Source organism: Protopterus annectens, chromosome 16.part0, assembly GCF_019279795.1.
Source record: "Protopterus annectens isolate FY-2018-M chromosome 16.part0, PAN1.0, whole genome shotgun sequence".
NCBI lineage: Eukaryota > Metazoa > Chordata > Ceratodontiformes > Protopteridae > Protopterus > Protopterus annectens.
In genome coordinates this window covers 787,263,850-787,288,979 of record NC_056750.1, presented here as the reverse complement: position 1 = coordinate 787,288,979, position 25,130 = coordinate 787,263,850, and the positions used below count along the sequence as shown (strand labels likewise).

The following is a 25,130-nucleotide window of genomic DNA, read 5'->3' as shown; positions in this document are numbered from 1 at the left end:
AACAAGCACATCTACTTAAGTCTAGGAAGGACAGTAGCACTCTCTTTGAAGACTTTTCCTATTCTCCATTTCTTTCCTTGGGCATTCTGTTATACTGTGGTACAAAACTCCTCTTAACCCACTTTAGTAGGCATATATGAGGCCCGGTTACCACATGCAATGCAGGCGAATGGCTGCACTAATTTCTCTGTAGTGAAAGCAGCCATACCTATTTTGGTGATTAAGGGATTTTTTTAGACTAATGTTACTAGAAATAATTAACAGACAGTCAATAATAACATTTGGAAAACACTTCACTTCACACTGCAGAGACTTTTATATCTCATAGCAACGAGGTTATAATTTGCATATCACAATACAGTAACACACACTTGTGCTGATGCACTTTGCTATACATATTCCGATTAACACAGTGTTTCATATTAGCACTGCTAGACTTATAAAACTTAGCATGCTTATTACAATTTGTCAAACATTAACAACTCTCATCTTTTATGAGGTACTTCCCACAAGGTAACAACTAACAAATACATAGAAGTTACACATCCTCATCTCAGTTAAGTTTTTCCAACCAGTGTAGGATATCTTATAGGTTCATAGATTAGTACTAGGCTAATTGCCCTTGCGAGCCATTTTAAGCCTATCCAGTTATCTCTCGTGAAACTCAAACCCTGCACCTTGTGTTTGTAAGGCAAACACCTTAACCATTAGGCCACCCTCCCAACCCATCCTGGAGTACCAGTTTTTCATCACGTAATATTCACTTAATGAGGATAAGGTTGTTAATATTAACAAGTTTACTGCTGCAATGCTACTTTGGCTTGATACTATGTGTACAGGGGTGCTATGGTGGAACTGACTTGAGTATACCTAATAAGCTAAATTATACAGCTGCTCCTGGAGATCCTTCACTATTACACTGCCCCAAACCATGCACCCGATGCAGGTCAGTTTATTAAACATGAACAATCCAAGGAGTCTGTCATACCAAATGGTGGTAATTTACCCAGGGAGTAATAGTAATTCAGATTAATCACTAACTGTGCATACTGGGCACATACATGTACATATCAAACCAAATACACTACCACCATTATCATTCTCGTATTAATTTAACACCATCTGTCTACATGATTGCCCCACAGTTTTACTGATATAATACTGATGTCAAATTGTTGAAATGCTTTTCTTAGCTGAAGAACTCCACAACCATTACCTGTTTAGGTCTGGTCGGCTCATTTAAATTGGCATTATAATGTATTTGGCAACTGTACTTTAGCACAGGTTAATCATAAGAACCTACCAGGAACTTATTACCTCTGCTTCTAACTGAAAGAAAATTGATTAGAAAGTCATCAGCTGTTCTAAGTTTACAGAACACAGGAGGCATGAGAAATTTACTATCTAATGTAACATTCAGATTGCAGCATCCTGGTCTATGCAACAAATTACTTGTCCTTGAGTAAATTTTGATATTAGATGCATCAAACCATCAGACTAATCAGGGAGGAGTGAAAGTCCATTTTGCAGTACCACATTAAGAAAGGCTACAACTTTGGTGCTAATCTTAAGGCTACTTGAATTTGCTGGTAAAAGGGGACTCCATAACTGAGTGTAGCTTTTGGGGGGTACTTGCTATGTTCTAACACTAAGTTTAATCAGTCTACTGATTCTCAGTGTAGAGATCCAAAGCTTCAGCCCTTCTTTAAAATTGGGACCTGCTAATATTTTCTTGACAATATCTGTGAACATCATTTTCCCAAATGAAGTTCTGGATTTGTTTGTTGATCTGGCGGATCACAGCTGGTGGTTCTCCTGTAATCACATTATTAGGAAGACCATTCATGGAATGTTTATTCTGATGATAGATACGCTACTTCATAGGCTGAAGTCATGTTTTACCACCCATCTGGGCATTTATTTCAGAGTTACTGATACTTAGTGAGCTTACAGAACTTTTGTGCTGGATGTGCATTACAACCAGATACTTAAGGCTGGTTAAAGCAACTGCTACATACATGACTCAGCTCTTGCTTTCTTTACAAAGTTGGAGTGATTAGAACCAAAAAACCACACCACTGACTGGTGAAGAAGCAAAACAGAACCTTTCATCTGAAACAGACTAAAAACGGACTTCATCAAATCAAAAACTTTCATCAATTAAATCAATTAACATCCATTTAAAAACAACTGTTCATATTTATGCGCATAAATATATAAACTTACATTTCATGAATAAACTATACCATTTCCTAATATATAGTCTTTTATCCCTTAAAAAACATTTGATATTAACCATGCCATTAAGTCCTGGAAATTTATCAGCTTCCAGCTTAATCTGTCATAACGTTTCTCTCTGTTCTATACAATTCTTAAAGTCCCCTCCCCAGAGGTATGCCAAACATTGTTCTAAAATGGTAAACTGGAATTTTTTTATATTTTTCATAACTTACAGGATGTCTGTAAATAGTTAATATGGGTTGCTAATCAGAGTAATAAATGTAAAGGTGGTGTTTAAATATGAGGGTTGTAATGTTTGTCTGTATATTTTTGAAGGACAGTAACAGGTTTAGTTTCTATGACTTATACCATTGAAGTGTCTGGTAGGTTTAATTTAAGACCAAGGGGGTAGTTTGTTAGTGTGTTGTGTGTGTCCATGCCTTTTATGTAGGCATGACTACCAGAGTACTGAAGGAAGAGGATAAGAGAACACCTAAATAGCATTAAGGATGAGAAAAATGCCCTTTACAAACATTCTGTAAGTTCTGAAAAATATAAAAAATTAGTTTATCAGTTTAGAACAATGTTTGGCAGACCTCAGGGGAGGGGACTTTAAGAATTATATAGGACAGAGAGAAATGTTATGCCAGATTAAGCTGGGAGCGGATACATTTCCAGGACTTAATGACATGGTTAATATCAAATCTTTAAGGGATAAAATACTATAAATTAGGAAATAGTATATTTTATCGATGAAATGTATGTTTACATATTTATACACAAATATAATATGCTGCTTTTAAATAGATGTTAATTGATTTAACTGATGAAAGTTTTTGATTGGTTTATTTGTGCATTTAAACCTAGAGGTTTGTTAATACTGGTATTCTGATGGTCTGTTTTTAGTCTGTTTCAGACAAAAGTGTTGATTAAAGTTTGGTAAGCTAAAACTAGTGTTGGTTTCTCTTGTCATTGGTTTTTGGCCAGTGTGATTTTTGGTTCTAAATTTGGAGTTATTGCCTAATGGCAAAAGTGCGGACTTCTTGAAGTTATGTATGCAGTTTGAGACTGAGGTATAACTTACATTACCTGCAGCAGAGGTGAAATGAGACATTAAGGAACTGATCAGGACTACATTGTAGTTACTAGGAATGGTTGTGCATTCTACATCAACACATTGTCAACAATTAAATAAACCTTATTATATGGCAACCAGCAGTTAACCACTTTACTTAGAAAACATGCACTACTATTCACAAATCCACAGTCCCCATCCCTTTTTCTTCTTTGATGAAGCACATAGGTTTAATTTACCTTATTAATAAAAACCTGCATCCTGTCAACTTCCAGTCGGTGCTGATGAATAAATGCATCATGTGTTTGTGAAAGTCTTTCGACTTCCCGATTCAAGACGCACACAATATTTTCCAATGTGGGAATTTTAAGGTCTAAATTTTCACACTTCATTTTCAGTTCTAATAAAGAGGCCGCATATTCTTTGTGTTCGAAATTCACTGCAGACTCTTCAGTTCTGCCTTGTAGTGATGTTAGGCCAGAGTCCAAATGTATTGACTGCTCTTTCTTTGCACTGGAGGGATCAGTGTAGATGAAATCTTGTAAGCTCTGATGAGTAACATTTTGCATCCTTAAAACATAGTTCATCATCAACTGAAGGTGTTCACTCACAGCTATCTGCTCATGTTCCAACATCTTTTCATTTTCAACCTAAGGAGGAAAAGAAATGAAAATGAAATGAAACTCAAGAGAATGTCAATGGTCAACACCTTGAATATTAAAGTACTACTTTTTTATACTAGACCAAACAGTGGAGCTGGTCCAGCCCCCCCCCCCCCATCTCAGTAATAATGTTTTCATCATTCTTTGCTAATTTACGTATATCTGACAGAAAGCATTTGGCTATGCAAGTTTTAGACAGACAATACAAGGAAGGACTTCAAACCAGCATGGAACAAAGATAACTAGTTATCATAATTGTCTGTGTGAAGTATAGCTCCCATCACTGCTAATCTGATGAACATCAGCCAGTGAAGTTTTGAGTCAGTGTTTCAGCAGTTTGCATGCTTGCCACTGATACTGGAAAAATAAGTTATGTACTTTCCATAACTATGCATAGAATGGGACTCTGATTCAGCTCAACTACATTTCTTCCAGACTCTTGGATCGGACTCTCAAGTTTCTCCCTGTACCCATAATGCCCTTAACTCCCTATATTACCTCAATTCAACTTTGTTGCTCAATCCGTAAAAGGTTGAACATGATTTACAGAAGAATAGAATAGGGGCTCAAACAGGAAAGTACAGTTGTGTACACTTACCATAAATGTAGATGTTAAGAGTGTATTCACTGTTGCAGTCATCACACTTGGGTTATCTGCCTGCAGGTAGCCCTCAGTCGGCCCAAATAGTTTTTTGGATGTTTTTATCTGAAGAAGTCGTATTTTATGACGAAAACGTGTGTGTTGTACATTGCTTATTTTGCACATTAATAAATTGTCATTTGTACCTTATTGTGAGTTCGTGCTCTTTGCTTTGTGTTGATTCCAGACTGGTGTGGCTGCTTGTTCTTGGTTTTATCAGTTTATCTGCAGCGGTTTTGTTTTTTGGAGTTACTGTTATGGCAGCCAGCCCGGTCTCTCCTCATGTGCAGGAGGGACAGAGAATTGTATCTGTCAACGGATCCAGGTCCGAAGGGGACGGTTTCGTTCAACTCACGGGTCAACTTACCACCCTTATTAATTTACTTACACCTATTGGGCTAGGTATTAACAATATCATTACGGAACAACGTAACATCTTAAAAATTGGTAGCCCATTCTCAAAATCTTCCTCCTACAACTAGTGATTCACTTGGTACAGTCCGTCCAAAAATGAATGCGAAGCAAGGGAATTGTAGTGTAACCGACTTCAATTGTACTCCAGCAGTCCTACGTGAAACTGCCTCGCATTCGGGTACGGAAGTGCCCAGGGGTTATAATCATGAGGGGAACGTTCACCCTACATCGACGTTTACGGAATGGATGCTAATAAAACCAAAATTTTTGTATGAGGAACATAATACCAACCGTGCAGGTGTGGGATGTAATTATTTGGAGGCACAACGCCTTTTTGAGAACGCTCTCTACCGATATAAAACTTTGGAATTGGATAACTTGTACTTGACTGAAAACTTAAACAAAGGTACTGTGCCTAAAGGCTTGAGGGCATTTAAATATCCCAACCAGGTAATTCCTGGCAGTGAATTTCATAAAGATTTAATTGTAGCCTTTGACCAATGTGGTCCGAGTATTGTCAAAGCTATTATAAAGAAAAATAGCCATGAACTTTTAAAGTTGCAACAGGACATTTCTAACTATTACAAATGTATGTCTGATGATTTACTATTTGATGCTGCCAAATACCATGATATAAGGAGGGGGGTGGACCAACATTGCGAAACAGTACTTAATCGTAAATATAAGAAGTTGAGGAGAGACATTTTAGAATATCAGGAGGGGCGGCAGTACCCCAGCCCTCCATACAATAGATGGCATACACATAATCATGTTAGTGAGCAGACATTTAATAAAAATGGCCCTAACCCTATTGTTTTGGATGATCAAAGGGGGGACGTGTTTCCAACTGAAGAAATACAGGGAGAGTGTTTTGAAGGGGAGCCAGCATTACGTAGGTCTGAACGTATACGCCAGCAGGGACAGCAGTCCATTGATGATTACCATCCTTTAGACAGAGCCCCACGGGAACAGAGAGGGGGTGGGGGGTTTCCTCGAGCATGGAAGAAAAACAGGAGACAGGACTGGTAGAATGTGAACAACAGTTAATGACCTCCCTAGGGCAGTATTCCTTACACACTAAGAACAACTATCATATTTACAATTATAGTGATTTCCCAGTTTCTAGTACCTGTTTTCAGTTGTTTACGAAGGGCTTGTGCCTAACAGACGTAGTAATCTGGTACATACCATCTTGGATTTGAAGCTATTTATACATAAGCTTAACTTGGAAAACCTTTTAGGAGCTATATCTGGGACTCCTAGTTTACATTTAAGAAAATCCAGTACTTTTAACCCCCCACTTCACCCCCAGCTTAAAAACCTGGAACAAAGGATTGAGGACAGGTTCAGAAAGGAACTGGGTTTGGACAAATATAAGGCTAATTTAACCTTGGATGAAAGAGCATTATTGGAAAAATTGAGCAAGGATCCTGCTTTGAGGGTCATGGAACGGGACAAGGGTGGGGGGACGGTAATAATGGATAATAATCTGTACCAGGCCAAGATGTATGACATCTTGCATGATTATGATAAATACACTTCAGCTTCTCGCAACGAAATCAACTTGTCCTATCACAAAATAGATCTGGCAATCCAGGATTTACTTGACCAAGAGGTGATAGAATTAGATACTTATACCTTTCTTTGCAATTCTGATCCAAGGGTGCCCTCTATATTTGGGATACCCAAGATACATAAGAATCAGCTGGACCCGCCCTTGAGACCTATTGTAGCCGCCCAGGGTTCCAAGACGCATAATATTTCCAAGTATTTGGACTGGAAACTCAAGGAATTGTGGGGAAGACAGGAATACATCCTTAAAGATTCCTGGGCCTTTTTACGCAGTATACAATCCCATTTATTTGAAAAGGAAGTAGTATTTCTAACCATTGACGTAGTTGATCTCTTTTCCGTCATTCCTAGTGATATAGGTCTGGAGTGGTTGGAGGAAGCGATGTGGGAGTGCCCACATATTACTAATAATGATGTTCACACCGTTATTGAGTTATTAGGACTGGTATTGAAAAACAATTTTGTTTTCTTTGCCGGTGAGTATTTTCATCAGGTTTCAGGGGTCTCTATGGGGGCCAATTGTGCCCCAACCTATGCGGACATCATTATGTATATATGGGAGAAGAAGTTTGTTATGAACAGCCCCTTTTCTAATAACTGGAATTTCTATTGTAGATTTCTTGACGACATATGTATTTTTTGGAATGGCCCTGTGGGAGGTATTGAAAAGTTTATTGAATATATACATACTACTACGACTTTCCTAAAATTTACCCACCAAACAACATATGACAGCCTAAATTACCTAGATGTGACCCTTACCAAAGAGGGGGAGGGGGTTAAATCTTGCATTTACAGAAAACACACATTTCCTAATGGGTATTTGCATTATACGAGCTCCCATCCACGCTTCCAAAAAAGAGGAATTCTTAAGGGGCAGTTTGTTCGTGTTTCACGAATGACCTCTTTGGATGAGGACTTTAGGTCAGAATGTGACGTCTTAAGATCTTTATTTTTGGAAAGAGGATACCCCATTGAAATGGTATTACCAGTACAAGAAGAGGTTATTGCAGCACGTAATACTAGATTTAGTCCCATTTTGGGAAGAATGTATACAGGGACCGATGGTGGTTCCCACATGAGTAAAGCAGGAGTGTTTCCTGGCAATTTTACTTTTATTACTGACTTCAGTGGCAATGCCACTCACATTAGGAATATAGTTGAGAGGGAATGGTCAATGTTCCAGGAATTTACTGATTTAAATACATTTAAGGCTAGGCAGATAAAAACCATATATAGAAGAGGACAAAATATGAAAAGAGCATTGGAACAACAGGAGTATGCTTTTCAGACTTCAAGAAAGAAAATGGGTACATATAAATGTGGGTGTTGTTCATCCTGTAAGTATTTAGTGCAAGATAGTCATTTGTATCTGGAGAGTCGAAACAGGGACATCAAGGCCACAGGGTACTACAACTGTATGTCCAGTGGATTAGTTTATTTGGCTATATGTCAAACATGTCCGGCGATTTACGTCGGAAAAACTGAGCGACAATTTAAAAGGCGCATATACGAACACATATATGATATAGCCAAATCTAAAATTACAAATGCATTATTTAAACATACCACTGAGTGTGATGGTGCAAAATTTTTGTTATTTGTAATAGAAACGGTCCCAAAGGACATAAGGGGTGGACCCTGGGAGGCCAGACTAGCACACAGGGAAACCTATTGGCAGATCCTTTTGGAAGCTACAAAAGCGCCTGGGTTAAATGAATCTATATCCATAGTGCCCTACTTGAAGCTAAAAGCTAGACGTATTTAATTAAGGTCCAAGTATGAATAAATTGTGGAATATTGTTTATGTTTTTTATTTAATATTGTAGAGTGTTTATATATGTATATATTTTATTTATTTTATGTACTTGTTAAAAGTTTTTCCTAATATGCAAACGTACATTTTTTACACACCTATTAATTGCATTTACATAATTGATTGATTGAGTTATGAGGGGTGGATACTATTTAAACTTTAGTTTTTTGGATGTTTTTATCTGAAGTCGTATTTTATGAAGAAAACGTGTGTGTTGTACATTGCTTATTTTGCACGTTAATAAATTGTGGTTTGTACCTTATTGTGAGTTCGTGCTCCTTGCCTTGTGGCAATTCCGGACTGGTGTGGCTGCTTGTTCTTGGTTTTATCAGTTTATCTGCAGCGGTTTTGTTTTTTGGAGTTCAATCCGTAAAAGGTTGAACATGATTTACAGAAGAATAGAATAGGGGCTCAAACAGGAAAGTACAGTTGTGTACACTTACCATAAATGTAGATGTTAAGAGTGTATTCACTGGTGCAGTCATCACACTTGGGTTATCTGCCTGCAGGTAGCCCTCAGTCGGCCCAAATACCAGAGTGTTAGTATTTCTGCATCAGATGCGGTCGCTTCCTCCATGACGTCAGGTTGTCAGGGGTATAAAACAGGCAGCTGACGCCATTACATCAGTTTTTCATGCCCCAAATGTCAGGAGCCCCCAAATAGGGAGCTGGTATACGGTGGGGAACACCACCAGTAAAAAGTAAATACCAATGCCATTAGGAATGGCCATAGAGAGGAGAGGTAGAAAGAGAAAAAAACAGGGGGCTGGAGGGAGGGAAACCAGGACTGCAACAGTGAATACACTAGAACATCTACATTTATGGTAAATGTACACAACTGTACTATGTTCTTTGTGTTTCACTGTTGCAGTCACCACACTTGCCTTGATTCCCAAAGCTGAGGAAGGGTGGAGGCAGTCAAGAAGTGTTAGGGCTGGCTAGTAGGCCTTGCAAGACTGCTGTATCAAATCCAGCCCTGGATTTAGAAAAGATAGGCAAGTGGTAATGCTTGGTGAAGGTGTGTACAGAACTCCAGGTTGCAGCTTCCAGAACGTCCCTGGTAGGGACTCCACTGAGGAATGCTGTAGAGGTGGAGGTAACTCTAGTGGAATGTGGTCTGATCCCCTGTGGGGTAGGTTTTCCATGGTGCTTGTAGCAGAAATGGATGCAGTGTACTATCCATTTGGAAATGGTTTGTTTGGAAATGGCCTTACCCCCTGCCCCTGTAGCAAAGCTGACTACCAGCTGGTCAGATTTTCTGAAAGGTTTAGTCCTGTTAAGGTAGAACCTGAGCTGTCTGTGCATATCCAAGGAGTGCAGGATCCTTTCCCCTTTACTCTGAGGATTAGGGAAGAAGGTTGGCAAATGGACATATTAGTTTAGAGCCACACTGGACATCACCTTAGGCATAAAGGACACGTTGGTCCTGAGGGACACCCTGTCAGAATGGAAGATAATGAAGGGTTCCACAGCCATCAGTGCTTGCAACTCAGGCACTCTTCTTGCTGATGTTATGGCTAAAAGCAAGGCTGTTTTCCAAGAGGAATTTTAACTCTGCTGAGGCAGCAGGTTCAAAAGGTGGAAGCGTGAGCTTTTCTGTTACAAAGTTAAGGTCCCAGGCAGGGGTGGGTGCTCTCCTAGGGGGCCTTAAGTTGTTGGCCCTTCTCAGGAACCGTTTGATGAGACAGTGAGAAAATAGAGATGGCTCAGTATTATAATTAGCTGAGATGGCAGAGCCATGAATCTTAATGGAGAAGGATAGGTCTCTGTGGAGTAGCTCTGCTAGGTAAATCCAGGATTAAAGGCAAGGAGGGTGCTGCTGGGTCCTTCCCTTGAGACCGATTTCAAGAACAGTATCTTTTCCACTTTTCAGCATAGGATTTCCTAGTACTAGGCCTCCTGGCTTAAAGAATAACATCCAGCACTTGTTTGCTGAGGGTTTCTGGTGGGGTATTGACAGGATAAGCCAGGCTGCAAGGTTTAGGGTTTACAACTGTGGATGCAAAATCTGCCCCTCCTACTGAGACAGCAGGGTAGGAGTCTGGTGAAGGTGCCAGGATGGCACTGTTGTCAGGCTGTGTAAAAGTGGGTACCAGTGCTGGTGTCAGTCTGGGGCAATAAGAATTGCCCTTGGCCTGTCCTGTTTTATCTTGAGAGAAGGGGCAAGGGGGGGGGGCATAAATTGAGAGGTTTCCCATTGAAAGGATAGAGCATCCACCTTCCAGGCCCTGCTGTGAGGGTTCCTGGTGCAGCATTTGCTCAACTGGTGGTTTTCAGGGGAGGCAAAGAGGTCCACCTCCAGTGTCCCCCACCCTCTGAATCAGAAGGTTGAAGGTGTTGGGACTCCAATTTCCACTCGTGTGGGTCTAGGAGATTTCTGCTTAAGTCGTCCGCCAGTGAATTTTGTTCGCCTGGCAGGAATTGAGCTTGTAGATGTACTTGGTTGCTCAAGGCTGTTTTCCACAGAGCCATGGCTAACCTGCAGAGTGGGTAAAAATGGGTTCCTCCCTGCTTGTTTATGTACCACATAACTGTGGTATTGTCTGTTTTTATAAGCAGCTGTCCTGGAAGGATTAAGTATTTGAAGGCTGTCAGAGCACTCTGTACAGCTAGCATTTCTTTTTGATTGATGTGCAGGAGAATCTGGCCTGGGTTCCAGTGGCCCTTAATGCATTTGCCTGCCATGTGAGCCCCCCATGCATAGTCTGATGAGTCTGTTGTCAGGGTATGGGCGGTGAGGAGATGAGTGAAAGGCAGTTCCTTGCTGTGGTTGCATGCTTCTGCCCACCAAAGGAACTCTGCCCTTAGACAAGGTATGATAGGAATGACTGTTTCCAGGTCCTGAGAATGTTGACACCAAAGACTTGAGTACCATTGCAGTTTCCTCATATGCAGTCTTGCATATGGAATTAGCAGAATACATGAGGCCATGAACCCTAGGGCTTGCAGTATTTTTCTTGCAGAAAGCTGAGTTCTGGTGGCCATTTGTCTGAAGTAGTTTGTCAGATATACCTGTTTTTCTGAAGTGAGAAATGCCATCTGGGAAGTTGTGTCCAAGCTTGCTCACAGGAATACAATCTTTTGACTGGGTACCAGTTGTGATTTCTTTTCATTGATGGTGTACCCCCAATGAAGTTACAAATGCCAGGTGCTGAAGTAGCAAGTCCTGACTGTCCACCTGAATCAGGCAGTTGTCCAAGCATGGGAAAATTTGGATATTTCTCTGCCTGCAGTATGCAATGGCTGGAGCCAGGCACTTTGTGAATACACTAGGCACAGTAGATAAGACAAAGGGAAATGCAGAGAACTGATGGTGCATAGAGCCTGCCCGCCCTGAAATGTAGATATTTCCTGCAGGACTCCCTTATGGGGACTAACCAGGCATCCTTGGCTACCATAGGGAGAAGCTGTTGCAGGGTAAGCATCTTGAATTTTGGGATCACCAGAAAGGTATTGAGAATAGAAAGATCCAGGATTGGGTGCCAAGAGCCTTCTTTTCTGGGCACCAGGAAAAGTCTGGAGTAGAAACCCTGACCCCTTTGTTCTACTGGAACAGGTTGAATAGCTCTGACATTGAGCAGGGAGAATACTTGCTTTTGAGCTTCCGCCCAGTGGTTTGGCGGAAGGTCTGGAAACCTGCTTGGGGTTGGCAGTGTATGGAAGTAGGACATGTACCCCTGGGATACAATATTTAGGACCAATCTGTCCTGAGTAATGGACATCCAGTTTTTTGCATGAAGGGCAAGTTTTCCTCCTGGGGCACAAGTAAATGGGCAGGGCTGGGCAAGATAACTGAAAAGTCATTGAGAACTTTTTCCATAAGGGGGCGGCTTACCACTCCTTGTTTTTGAGGTGGGGGCACTCCATTGTTTAGATATCTGCATACCCTGAGACTATAGTCTGGGTGGCCTGTTTCCCCTGGGTTTGGTCTGAGAAGGCCTGGAAGGGGCTGGAAAGTACCAGTTTTTGAAGGCCAATGCCTACTGAATCTAAGTGGCTGCACTTTTAAGAATTCTTTGACAGTTTACATAGATTTAGCTTTTTAATCCATCTTTTTAAGAACAACTTCTGCTTTGGTGCCAAACAAACCGTCCTTATTTAAAGGAGCGTCTAGTAATTTGGATTGGACATGATCTGGCAAGGTTTGTTCCTTCAGCCAAGCATGCCCTCTCAGTACAGACCCAGTGACTGCAGCCCTGCAAGATGCTTCTAGGGCAATGCCACACTGCAATGTATGCTTACTGACTTGGTTTGCAGAATGTATTAGCTCTTGTAAATCTTTATTTTCTGCACAAACTGACAATACCATTTTTGGTTTAATTAGTTCCATAATATGTTGTTGGTACTTCCAACATGTGAAACTGGCAATTCAATGCCCTGATGGCAAGAGTTGCAGAGGTATATACCTTCTTACCCCATCTGTCTAAAGCTCCGGAATCCCTGTCTGAAGGGACAGGATTTTTGGCTGTAATAGCCTTAATACCTTTAGGTCCCTTGGAAATGGTCTCTGGATCTGAAGTAGGGTTTTTGAAGAGAAATTTGTGGGACTCAGGTACTCTGTAGTACCGGTCAGGTTTCCTAGGAGCCGGGGGTAATGTATCTGGAGTAAGACTGGACTCCATGAAAACATCTACAACATCCAGGACAGGGGGTATAGCTAGAAATCTGTGCTGAGGCAACTCTAAAAATTCTCTTTGTCTCTTTTTGGACTGAGGGTAGTCTTGGTATTCCCAGTGGAAATACTCTCTGAAGTATGCAAGGTTTCACAAAAATAAAAATCCTCTGGAGGGGAGACAGAGGGAATGGATTCCTCTGCATCAGAGTCCTCATAGGCTGATAAGGGCATGTCCTGATGATCAGAAGGATCAGAGTCATCGGACTCCTGGTCTGTAGAATCAGAAGGAAACTCAATTCTTTGTCTCTTAGAAGGGGAAGGCTGGCTTCCTCTAATTAGGGTAATAAGGTCTTCAGCCATTCAAAGTATTTGTTTTTGTGGCATGGGAGCTTGAGCATGCACTTTGGTCAGTTTTCTAGGAGTAGTGCGCACTCTGGGCCTAAGAAACTGTTGTTTTGGCTAAAAAAAGAAGTAATCTGCTTGATTCGAACATCGGTAGGACGGAATACACCCTCAGAAGCTAGTGCCTGCACAGCGGCTCCAGACCCATCCAAGGTAGAGACATCCGCAGGTTCCATAGTCGAAGAAGCATCTCACAGCATACAGGAATCAGAATGGGTCTCAGCAGAGCACTGCAATTCCATAGAAGCGGGCATCAGGGGCTACAAAGGCACCCGAGTACCGGCGGACTGGCGACTAGCTTAATGGAAGAGTCGTCGGCAGTTTTGGACCTATGCGGTCTCTGTCTTTATCTTTATGTTTTTTTGGAAGATCGGTAGTCAGATGGCTTACTAAAGACATTTTGGAATACGTAGAATGACAGCAAAAGAATTTAGTGACGAAGATAGCCCGACGAATGGTTCGGGCGTTAAACAAGGCACAAAACTGACAGCGAGGAAAGTCATGGTCTGGGCCTAAACAGGTAACGCAGTAAGAATGAAAATCTCTGAGGTATTTGCTTTCCACAGGAAAGACAATCGTTAACGTTTTCCGACATCGGTTAGCACAAGAACAAAGGACCCCCAACGGGGTACTTAGCTTTATAAGACTTCAGAATTATAACTCTAAAACTAAAAATTTCAGGTAGCAGCAGACTGGCACTTGCGAACTGCTTCTGGCTCCTCCTCGGCAAGAAAGACTGATGTAATGGCATCAGCTGCCTGTTTTATACCCCTGACGACCTGATGTCATGGAAGAAGCGACAGCATCTGACGCAGAAATACTAACACTCTGGTATTCAGGCTGACTGAGGGCTACCTGCAGGCAGATAACCCAAGTGTGATGACTGCAACAGTGTAACACGAAGATCATCAGTGGTTCCAGTATTTCTATCAGATCACTCCCAAAGGTAAAGTAAAGGGGGAAGGAGCGTTGAAAGTTGAGGAAGAATGAAAATGAGCACCACAGATGCATAGTTATGGTGAGTACATAACCTCAGTATCTGATATTGTCATTTTCATTCATTCCTAAACAAATGGGACAGGGTCCCCAGCTATGATAACCTTGGGTGGACCTCATGGAAGGATATGTCAGGATACCGCAGAACCAAAGGCAGCCCCTCCTTCTGGAAATGAGGTCCAATTTGTAATGAAAGTACGGGCACTGCACCACGTGGCTGCAGCACACATTTCATCAATAGCAGCTCTAGCACAGAATACAGATGATGTAGCCATAGCTCTAGTGGAGCGGACTTTAGGAGGTCTCAGTAAAGGCAGACCTCAGAGAATAAACATAAGAGATACAGTCCCATTAACCTTTTTGATAAAGTGATTTTAGAAAATAGTTTCCCCATTTTGTTATGGGCAAAGGAAACAACCATTGGTCAGTCTTCCTAAAGTCCTTCATTCTATGAAGATAAAAAAGAAAGCCATCTATGTACATCAAAAAGGTGAAGCATGTACTGTCCTTTACTAGAAAATTTTGGAAAAAAGACCGGCAAGTTGATTACTTGGTCGATGTTGGTCTCAGAGGCTACTGTGGGTAAAAAAGCTGGATTAGTACCATAAGGTGACTGTTTTAACGAAAATCAAATAAGGAGACTGCTTGAAGTTCAGAAACTTGCCTAGCTGAAGGTATAGCCACTAGAAAGAGTGCTTTCCAAGACAGAGGTTTGAAATCAGTTCCAGGGTCTAAGTAAGAAGGTACCTTTAAGAAAAGCTTTGCATAACCTGGATGAAGCTAGGGGGAAAACATCTCCAGTGTGATAGAGATACTACTAGCTGGACATTATGGTCAAAAAACTAGTAGCTCCTTGAAATACTGAAGAAAATCTAAAACAGCAGGAAGAGTAAAGGGATCCAATTCTCTTTGATGGGCCCAATAAGAAAAACGATTTATTTACTCTTTTTTTTTTTTTTTAGTTGAGGCTTTCTGGGAAGATATTAAAATCTGGCAAACTGGGAAAAAGCCTGAGCTGTCTAGCCATCACTGGAATTGGAGAAACCTTGCAGTCAAGTTGGGGCCCAGAATGTCTGAAAGAACCATCCCTGTGGGTATGAGATATCAGACCTGGACTGAGGTCCAGCATCGGCGACCACAGAAAGGGGAACCAAACTTGCAGAGGCCAGAAAGGAGCAATGATGACAACACTGCTATTCAACCAAAGTGCTTTGAACAAATTTGGAAATTAGATTTAAGGGGGGAGGGTAAGCATACAGGACACGGAGGACCAAGAGTGGAATACAGCATCTCTCGGTGACTCCCCTGAGGGGAGGATTAGGGCATGGAACCTGGTTAAGGGAGAGATAAAGAGGTTGCAGCAAGGCTGACCCCATACACAGAAGACTCTCTCCATTACTATATGGTTGAGACACCACTTATGAGGCATCAGAATAGTCCAGCTGAGCTTGTCGGCTAGAATGCTGGATTTTCACGGAATGTGCACGGCTAGAAGAAAGCAGTTGGAGGAGATAGTCTGGTACCACACACTCACTGCTTCTCTACAAAGTGTAAGACCTGGCCTGGTTTCCCCGTTTGATGTAGCAAACCACCAACATGTTTTCTTTTTGTACAGCAATTGTAGCTACAGGGGAAAGCAATGAAAGGTCTGCATTGCTAAAGAGACCTCTATCTCTAGGACATTCATACACAAATTTGTCTCTTCTGGTGACCATGTGCCTTGAGCAGTGTCACCCCCCCCCCCCCAACTGGGAGGCATCTGTGGTCACTGTGGCTGTTGGGGGTGGAAGTACAAAAGGCTGTTCCTGACAAACTTCATTGGACTGAATCCACCAAAGTATGGAGCCTTTGTAAATCGAAGTTTTATAGGATGGTTCAGAGGCTGTTGAAGAATCTACCACTGAACTGCTAGAGTTCACTGAAGGATCCGCATATGGAAACAAGTTGGTAGCAGGGTAAATCACCACAGCCACTGACCTCAAGGCTTGAAGAACCTACTATACTGGGGGAGTAGGATGCGAAAGAATCTGACATGCAGTTTTAAGGTCAGTTTTCTATTTGAAGGAAGAAAGGCCAACAGACTGGTTATGCCCAGGTGAGCTCCTAGAAACTCGAAGACTTGAACTGGCTGAAGGTGGGACCTTGAATAACTGACTGTGATCCCCAAAGACTGGCACAGATGGTAGTAGTCCTGGCTTTTTCAAGGAAATGCCTGGGTGGGGGTGAGGAGGAGCTAAACATCTAGCTAAGGAAACACTCTTAATCCGAGCAGCCTTATATGAGCTGCTACCACTGCCATACATTTGTTGAATTTCCTGGGGGCTGTGGTGAGTCCAAAGGGCAGAACACTCAACTGATGACTGGCCCCCCAGCTGAAAGCGCAGATATCTCCTGGAATACCTGTTCATCTTGATGTGATAATATACATCCTGAAGATCTATGGAGCATAACCAATCGTCTTTTGGCAGAAGAGACTGAATAAACTGATGAACCGTGACCATTCGGAACTTAGACGATCTTCACAAACTGAGTCAGACTGCAGAGATCCAGACTGGACCTTAAGTCCCCTGTTTACTTTGACACTAAAAACCTTGAGTACGTTCTGAATCCTCTGGTCTGGTGGGATCTCCTAGATGACCCTTCTGTCTAGCAGCTTTTGAACTTCGAGCTACCAACTCCCACGGACTGGGTGGAAGATCAGGGAGATTCTTTCATTTGGGTGGGGGAATTTGCCAAAAGGGAATGAAATATCCTCTGTATATAGTTGTTTGTACCCAGGTGTTTCTTGTGATGGAGGCCCAGGCTTTTGGGTGCAAAGATATGCAACCCCCCTTGACTTGACTCCAGAGAAGAACAGTCAGGTAACCCCCCTTCAGCAGCGCCTAAGGGGTCTGTCTAAAAAAGAATGATACCTTGGTTTTACAGACCTCCTCTGCCATGAGGATGGTGTCTTCCGTTGTTCCACTGGAATTTCCCACTCTGTGTCTGGGAGAAATTTCCTCTCACGAGTCTTGAAAGGCCCCTGCGATTTTTGGAATCACTTCATTTTATCACTGCGCTGCAGAAATGCAGATTCCCATGGCAGACTAGATCTTTCCATCTTTCTCACTACAGGAAATTTTTTTTTCTTTTACTGTGGGCCCAAACAAAGAAGATCCATCAAAGGGAGCATTGACAAAAGAAGACTTAAAGGGCTCCGCAAAGTCACACAAAAGAGCATCTAAGCATGTATCATGACGGCTATGTCTAAACCCACCGCCCATGAGGAACCTTCTGCTGCATGAGAGACTAACCTCATGGACACAGATCAACTGAAGGGCGGCCAGTTGTGAAAAATGTTTGTTCCTCCACAGACATGGTCCGTAGACTAGACTGAGAGTTTCTTAATTAAGTCTCTCTGTATCCAGATTTATTGTGCCAAACAATTGAGCAGCCATAAGGCAAAAGTCGCTGAGGTGTAAACACTTTCCAAATCTGTCCCTTGCCCTAGATTCTATTAGGAGGATGAACAGAGGAGCTCTGTTCAGCCAGCTCTTTCTTGGTGGCCGCCGTCACAAATATGGCAGCGACAGGAACTCTTACTCCAAAAATGTTGGTCTTTGGGTGGAACAAGAATCTTGTCCAGAAGACTGGGAACTGCTTCTATGGTATCTGGCTCCTTCCATGCCAGGCAGGACACGAATGAGGTCATTCACCGAAGGGGAAACCCAAGATGTAGATGGGCCAGACTTGAAGGCTTCTAGGAACATCAACACCTCCTGGGAAGGGTAACTGGAAGACCATCCACCCTTCTGGTAAAGATAGTACAGTTGTCCTCACTTAACCATAAATGTAGATGTTTGAGTGTATTCACTGTTGCTGTCCTGACAGTTGGGATTTCCTGCTGTGAAAGCTCTCAGCTGGTCCGACTACTAGAAAAACTTATTTCTCCTCCCAGGCTGGCAGACACCTTAACCGATGTCAGTATGCTCAGGTATAAAGGTAGCCAGCCTGCATCATCACTTCAGTATTTTCTTGGCCCCATGAAGGAGGAGCCCAGAGTTGGGCACAGGCTCAAAAGGAGTGAGGGTACCGAACTCTGGTCTATGCAAGATGATCGAACTTTCAAAAGTTCGACTGTTATATGGTCGACACCATATGATCGAATTTTTGAAAGTCTAAACATTTTAATGGAGATCTCCGTACAGCGCGGAATGGGAAGATATTCCTTTTTTGCACTGTAGTGCAATCTCAGAGTTGGTATATTTAAAGAGCATGGGGTGTGGTGGGTGCAGGGGAGCTTGACCCCCTGCTTAAAACGTTCAGGTAGGTTATTTGTGTAGTTTATTTTTTTTTTATTAGACGTTCGAACTTTTAAAAGTTTGATCATATGGTTTCAACCATATGACAATCGAACATTCAAACATTTGACTATCTAATATAGACCCCCCCAACCCAGGGTAGCCTGGGAAAGGGCCCAAGGTTGTCATATTTGGAAATTCTAGGCCTAACTGGTAGGCCAAGGGGGTAGGAAGGAGGGAAAGACTGCAACAATGAATACAATTGAACATCTACATTTATGGTAAGTGGACACAACTGTAGTATGTTCTTCGTGTTTCACTGTTGCAGCTCTTACAGTTGGGAAGATTCCCAAAGCTTAAATGAGGATGTATGGAGATCAAGAAGAGGAGATGATCCCCTGCAGGACTGCAGAGGCAAATCCTTCACTGGATTTTGAGAAAGCTGGCAGGTGGTAGTGCTTTGTGAAGGTATGCACAGAAGACAAAGTGGCCACTTCCAGAATGTCCTTGGTGGGGACCCACTTAAGGAAGGCTGTAGAAGTAGCTTGGCCCTGGGTAGAGTGAGGTCTAACCAAATCAGTGTTTTTTTTGCCATGATGGCTGTAGCAGAAACAGATGCAGTGAGAAATCCACTTTGAAATGGTCTGTTTAGAAGCTGGTTTTCCCTCAGATCCAGGGGCAAAGGTTATGAACAAATGATCCGATTTCAGTAAGGATTTTGGTCTGTCTAGATAAAAACGTAACATTCTGTGTACATCCAAAGAGTGCAGCAATCTTTCTCCCTTGTTCGGAGGATTGGGACAGAAGGTAGGCAGATGGATGGCTTGATTCAAAGACACATTTGGTTACCACCTTAGGCATAAAGGGTTAATCCTGAGGGAGACCCTGTCTTTATGGAAGGTAATGAAAGGTTCTACTGCCATTAAGGCCAGTAACTCAGACCCTTCTAGTCGAGGTAAGGGCTAAAAGAAGAGCAGTCTTCCAAATAAGGAATTTTACACCAGCATTAGCTGCAGGTTCAAAGGGTGGCAGTATCAACTTTTCCAGCTCATAGTCTATCCATGGAGGTGTAGGTTTCTTCCTGGGGGGGGCTAAGGAATGGTTTCAAGTGGGGGTGTGAGAAGAATGGGGGAAGAACAGGAATGTGAGCAGAGATGGCTGAGGAATGTATTTTTATGGAGGAGTAGGAAAGATCTTTATCCACTAGACTGGCCAGGTACTCCAGGATGGCTGACATGTTAGCTGAGCTCAGCTCAAGGTAGTGCCTCTGGCATCAAGCAAAAAATCTTTCCCATTAGACTGAGTAAGATTTCCTTGTGCCAGGCCTTCTAGACCTTCAAAATGGTTTGCACCTGTTGACTTAAGCTGACGTAGCAGTTAGGTGCCGAGGGATAATCCAAGCTGAAAGGTTTGGGATCTGCAGATTGGGGTGCACTATCCTCCCTTTGGTCTTGGGTGAGGTTTACCCTCTGCGGTAACTGCCAAGGTTTTTGATTGGTGAGCTGGAGGAGGAGAGGAAACCAGTATTGCCTGGGCCATTTTGGAGCCATCAGAATGGCCCTTGGGCCCTCCTCTTATCTTTAGAAGGACTCTAGGCAGAAGAGGTGGGGGGGAGGGGATGAGCAAATGAAGAGGAGTCCATGGGGAGAAGAAGGCATCCATTTTTCATGCCGATGACTGTCTTGACCTGGTACAGAATTCCTCCAGTTGAGCACTGCCCCTCACTGGCAAATAGGTCCACCTGTGGAATTTCTCATTTTTGAGTTATACCGAAAAGGGCATCTTGGTGGAGGTGCCACTCGTGGGGGTTTGTCAAGTTCCTGCTGAGGTGATCTGAAAGGGTGTTTTGTGCCCCTGGCCGATATTGCACTAGGAGGTGAAGTCCCATGGAGCGTGCTGTCTCCCAGACTTGCATGGCTAAATAGCACAGGGCATAGGATTGTGTGCCTGCTTGTCTATGTACCACATGACTGTGGTGTTGTCTATCAGTACTACCAGCACCCCTGGTACCCATTTCTCTTTGAAGGCCAGTAAGCCTTTATAACGGTCATGAGTTCTTTCCAATTTATGTGCCTCTTGGTCTGGGAATCCCATAGCCCGTGGGTTTGGAAATATTGGGTATCGGCCTCACATGCTAGGGCTGAGGAGTCTGAGGTGAGTTTGCCCCTGAGGAGAGAATATGAAGGGCAAGATCTGATTCTGGGTGTAAGCCTGTGCCCATCATGTTATCTCTCATTTGAGGCAAGGTATCAGGTGTATCGTGGTGTCCAGGAGTTAACTGCTCTGGCACCACACATTATTTAGATACCACTGAAGCTTCATGTGCAGCCTGGCTAGTGACATCATGAGGATAAACAATGCCATGTATCCCAGAGCTCTGAGGCATTCTCTGGCGGTTCCGCACTGTTTGTGCTGTAACTTCTGGAAGTAGCTGTCAAAAAGGTGACTTTGTCCGGGGGGGGGGGGGGGGCATTAACAGGGAAGAGTCCAGAACTGCCCCAAGGAAAACCATCTGTTTGGATGGCACAATGATGGGCTTTAGGTTTTGAGAAAACCGCGAGGGTTAGGAGGTCCTGCGTGAAATTCAGGTCTGAGGCCTGTAATAAGGCAATCATCCAGGTCGGAGTAAATCTGGACCCCTTTGGTCCAGCAGAAAGCAATGGCAAGAGCTAGGCACTTTGTGAAAACCCTCAACACAGCAGAAGACAAAGCTGAAAATTGATCATGATTGCAGCGTGCGCTGAAGCAAAGTAAACTTCTGTGCAACTTTGATAAGGGGATGTGTAGACAGGCATCTTTTAGGCTTAATAAATCCATGAATGCCTGAGGGGCTAACATTAAAAAGTTTCTGCATGGTCAACATTCTGAATTTTGGTACCCTGAGAAAAAGATTCAAGCTGGACAGGTCCAGAATGGGATGCCAAGACTTCTTTTCTGGGTACCAGGAAGAGTCTGGAGTAAAATCCTTTCCATTTTTGATCTTCTGTTGATCTTCTGGAACTGGTTCCACTGCTCTCTGGGAACACAAATTTTAAATTTGTTCTAGAGCCTCAGTTTTTTTTTTTATTTTGGGGCACATCTGGGTATCCAGAGAATTTTAAGGGCTCTTTGCGAGAGGGTCTGTAACCACAGGCAATAATATTTAGGACCCACTGATCTGAGGTAATATGGGGTCCAGTTTTGACAAAAATGGGACAGCCTTCCTTCTAGCTTTGGGGTGGGGTTGGGGAGGGAAGATGGAAGTGGAGAATCATTACTGCTCTCTGGCAAGTGTCTTAGAACTCCCTTGTCTGTAACAGTCTGAGGTCCACTGCCTAGATTTTTGTTGTCTATGCCTGGGGTTCTGTCCCCCTGAGGCTCTGTTTGCTCCTAGATCGGGTGGGAAAGGACCAATGTTTGCCAGAAAATTCCTGCTGAACCTGTGGGGGGGGGGGTGGACAGGATACACTTGTAGAAAGTCCCTGACTGTTGCACAGATTTTGCTTTGTCTTCCATCTTTTTGAGGACTGCTTCAGCTTTAGTCCTAAAAAGGCATTCTTTGTCAAGGGGGGGCATCCAGGAGATTAGCTTTCACCTGGTCAGGGAGGGTTTGCTCACTATGCCGTGCCAGTGACAGCCGTCCTGCAGCAGATATCCATGGCATCATACCCGCAGTGTAGGGAGTGTTTTGCCACTTAAACTGGAAGGGCTCCGATCTAAAAGTTCCTTAGGAAGGTTCTTATCCTCTAGACCATAGAGCTTTTGTTTTAATTGGTCAAGAATGGTTTGCTGGTATTTGATCATATGAAATTGGCAAATGAGGACCCTCATAGTAAGGGTAGCTGAAGTGTACATTTTCTTTCCAAATCTATCAAGAGCCCTAACTTTGTCAGTTGGTAGAGTGTTCCTAGAGGTACTGGTCCTATACCCTTCAGGACCAGGGGTGACCACTTCAGTGTCAGCAGCTGGGTTTTTAAACAAATATTTATGAGAGTCCTGGACCCTGTAAAAACAGTTAGGGCTTTCTGGGTGCAGGAGGGAGTGAGCCAGGATCCTGAAAGATATCTACTACTTCCAGGACAGGTGGGACCTGCTAGGAATTTGTGCTCAGGAAGGTCTAAGAACTCCCAGACTATGGCCTGTTGGTATTCTTGTGCTTCCCACTGAAAATGTTGTCTGACAGCATGAAGTCTCTCTCCAAAAGTGAGGTCTTCAGGCTGGGAGGCAGAGGGGAGATTTTCCTCCGAAACTGATTCCACGTAAGAGGGGCCTTCTTCAGATGCAGAGCCCTCCAAATCAGACTTCTGAATGCAGTGGATCAGGGAGGTTAGTCAGGGGAGTGTCTTTCTTTCCCTTGGGGTGATATCTTCTGAAGTCTGTCTGGACCTTATAATGTTAAAAACATCTTCAGCCAATCTGATCAAATATTGTTGGGTCCCTGAAACTGGGAGCCCATAGTTCTAGTCAAAGACCCTGCCCTAATGCCTTTCTTTGGTGTGGGTTTGTCCTTGGGCCTAAGAGTGCCTGACACCCTAATGCCTGACTCTCTAGATTGGAGATGCAATGGAATGGCCCTAGGCCACAGAGTGTCTCCAGTTAGCAGTCGCTCTGAGGCCGTGGGCGGCTGAGGAGTCTCGGACCCAACTGATGAGCTGAGGATATCAGCTGTAGAAGTTGAAGGGACCAAAGGCATGTATGACTCCAAATGGGTCTCGACACAGGCCTGGGTCACTGAATCAAAGGTTGAACGGGACTGCGACAGCGCCTCAACCTTCTAGGGTTGCCACCTTTCTACTGTGCCATTTCCTGACAAACAAGCCCCACCCCCATGCACAATCAAGCCACACCCCTTTATTCTAGCACCCTTCAGCACAAGTCTTTACTATCACATACAGTTACCACTAAGTAGAAAAATGTGCAACAGGTCAGTCAGAAGTAAATAATAAAAAAAAAAAACTTTATTTAGCAATACTTCATTCAAGGGTTCACTACATACAACAGTACATCACACACAAGCATGGGAAGACTAAGCCTAAGTCTAATATCACATGTAGGTAGTAGTACTAAAATGGAAATACAATTACTTAGATATTAAAAATACCAATTTATTCAAAGCAGTACATTAAGGGTTCACCACACACAATAGTAAAAGAAAAGCAACTGTTTAAAGTGTTTTCACAGTTTTGCTAGAAATCATTGCTTATACTTGAAGCTATATTTGGCATTTGATCTAGCAGCCTGAAGTAATGGCTGGTTATTTTCACAAATTAATAAAATTGCGAACTCATGTTAAAGTTTAGCTTGACCTGCAACTCTGCCTTCACAAGAGACGAGCATTCTACTTCTTGTATCAGTCCATGCATTACGTGGCATAAACAGTTTGCTGCAATGATGTGAGGCACCTCAGATTTCAAACTTTTAAAAACAGACCTGTGCTTTTCATAATTGACCGAGGCATTGTCTGCAGCATAGCTAGCAATGTTTTGTACTTTTGAGTCCTTTATGCACAAGGATGTCCTTTATTCTAGTAAAGATATGGTCAGAACTTTCGTTATGATCCTCGTAGAAATCAAGGAATTTCTGTTGTGTGCCACGGGTGTGAGTAAAGTACTGAATAACCAAAGGGAACATTTTTCTGTTCCCTTTATTGGATGCATCTGATCCCACTGAGAAAGAGGAATTGCCAAGTTCCTGCAGAAGGAGCTCCTCTGAGTGAGGTGCATGTACATTCATGATAATACACTCAGATTTTGTCTTCCCACGGCAGAATTTCGAAGCCAAAGTAGAATCAGGGAAGACTGTCGGTGGCAGCTTACCTCCACAATCTATGGATACATATGAGTGACTGTGTTTCACTCCATGATAGACTGCTGTCACTTCAGCTGCAGTCACTTTGGAAGTGGTTGCACTACGTGGCTGAATAAACTTTCATTACAAGGTTCTGCCTCTGGAGCTGAAGACTTTGCTGATGTTTGTCTGACTTCTGATGGCTTTTCAATGCCTTTTCCCCATCCCATTTTACAGTGAAAATTGTTCCACAGGATGTGCACTTTGCCATGGCATCTACATTTGGAACAGGTCACACCCATGAGTAGCTTTTCTCCCACACCTTATTATAACTGCAGAAAAACCTTAGGAGACACGCTTTCAGCCTCTTCTTGATGATCCATTGACCTGTTCCTGAACATGATTCGTGCAGGATCCTTGCTCAACACTACAATAAACAAAAACAGCTATTAATACAAAATCAAAACACTTGTGACCAACACCAGTGCCTGGTGGGGCCTGTGTCCATCAGTAGCCACTAGCCACAGTTGATCACATTCACATGTGAATCTCCAGACTTTCACACCCTAGTAACATCAAGTTGGTATAAGGAAAAAAAAACATGAGACTCCACATGAAAAATTAACAGTGAAGGTCAAGCAATGAAAGGCAGAAGCAACACCTGTCTGAGGG

At 42.9% G+C, this 25,130-nt stretch overlaps 1 protein-coding gene across 1 annotated transcript in view; it reads right to left on the bottom strand.

Annotated features, from left to right (window-relative positions):
* TRAF2 (TNF receptor associated factor 2) overlaps window positions 1-25,130 on the bottom strand; it is a 1,028,101-nt gene that overhangs the window by 316,769 nt on the left and 686,202 nt on the right. The window contains exon 8 of the mRNA XM_044058477.1: window positions 3,535-3,945. Coding sequence (XP_043914412.1) covers window positions 3,535-3,945 — 411 coding nt within the window. The remainder of the gene's footprint in view (window positions 1-3,534; window positions 3,946-25,130) is intronic.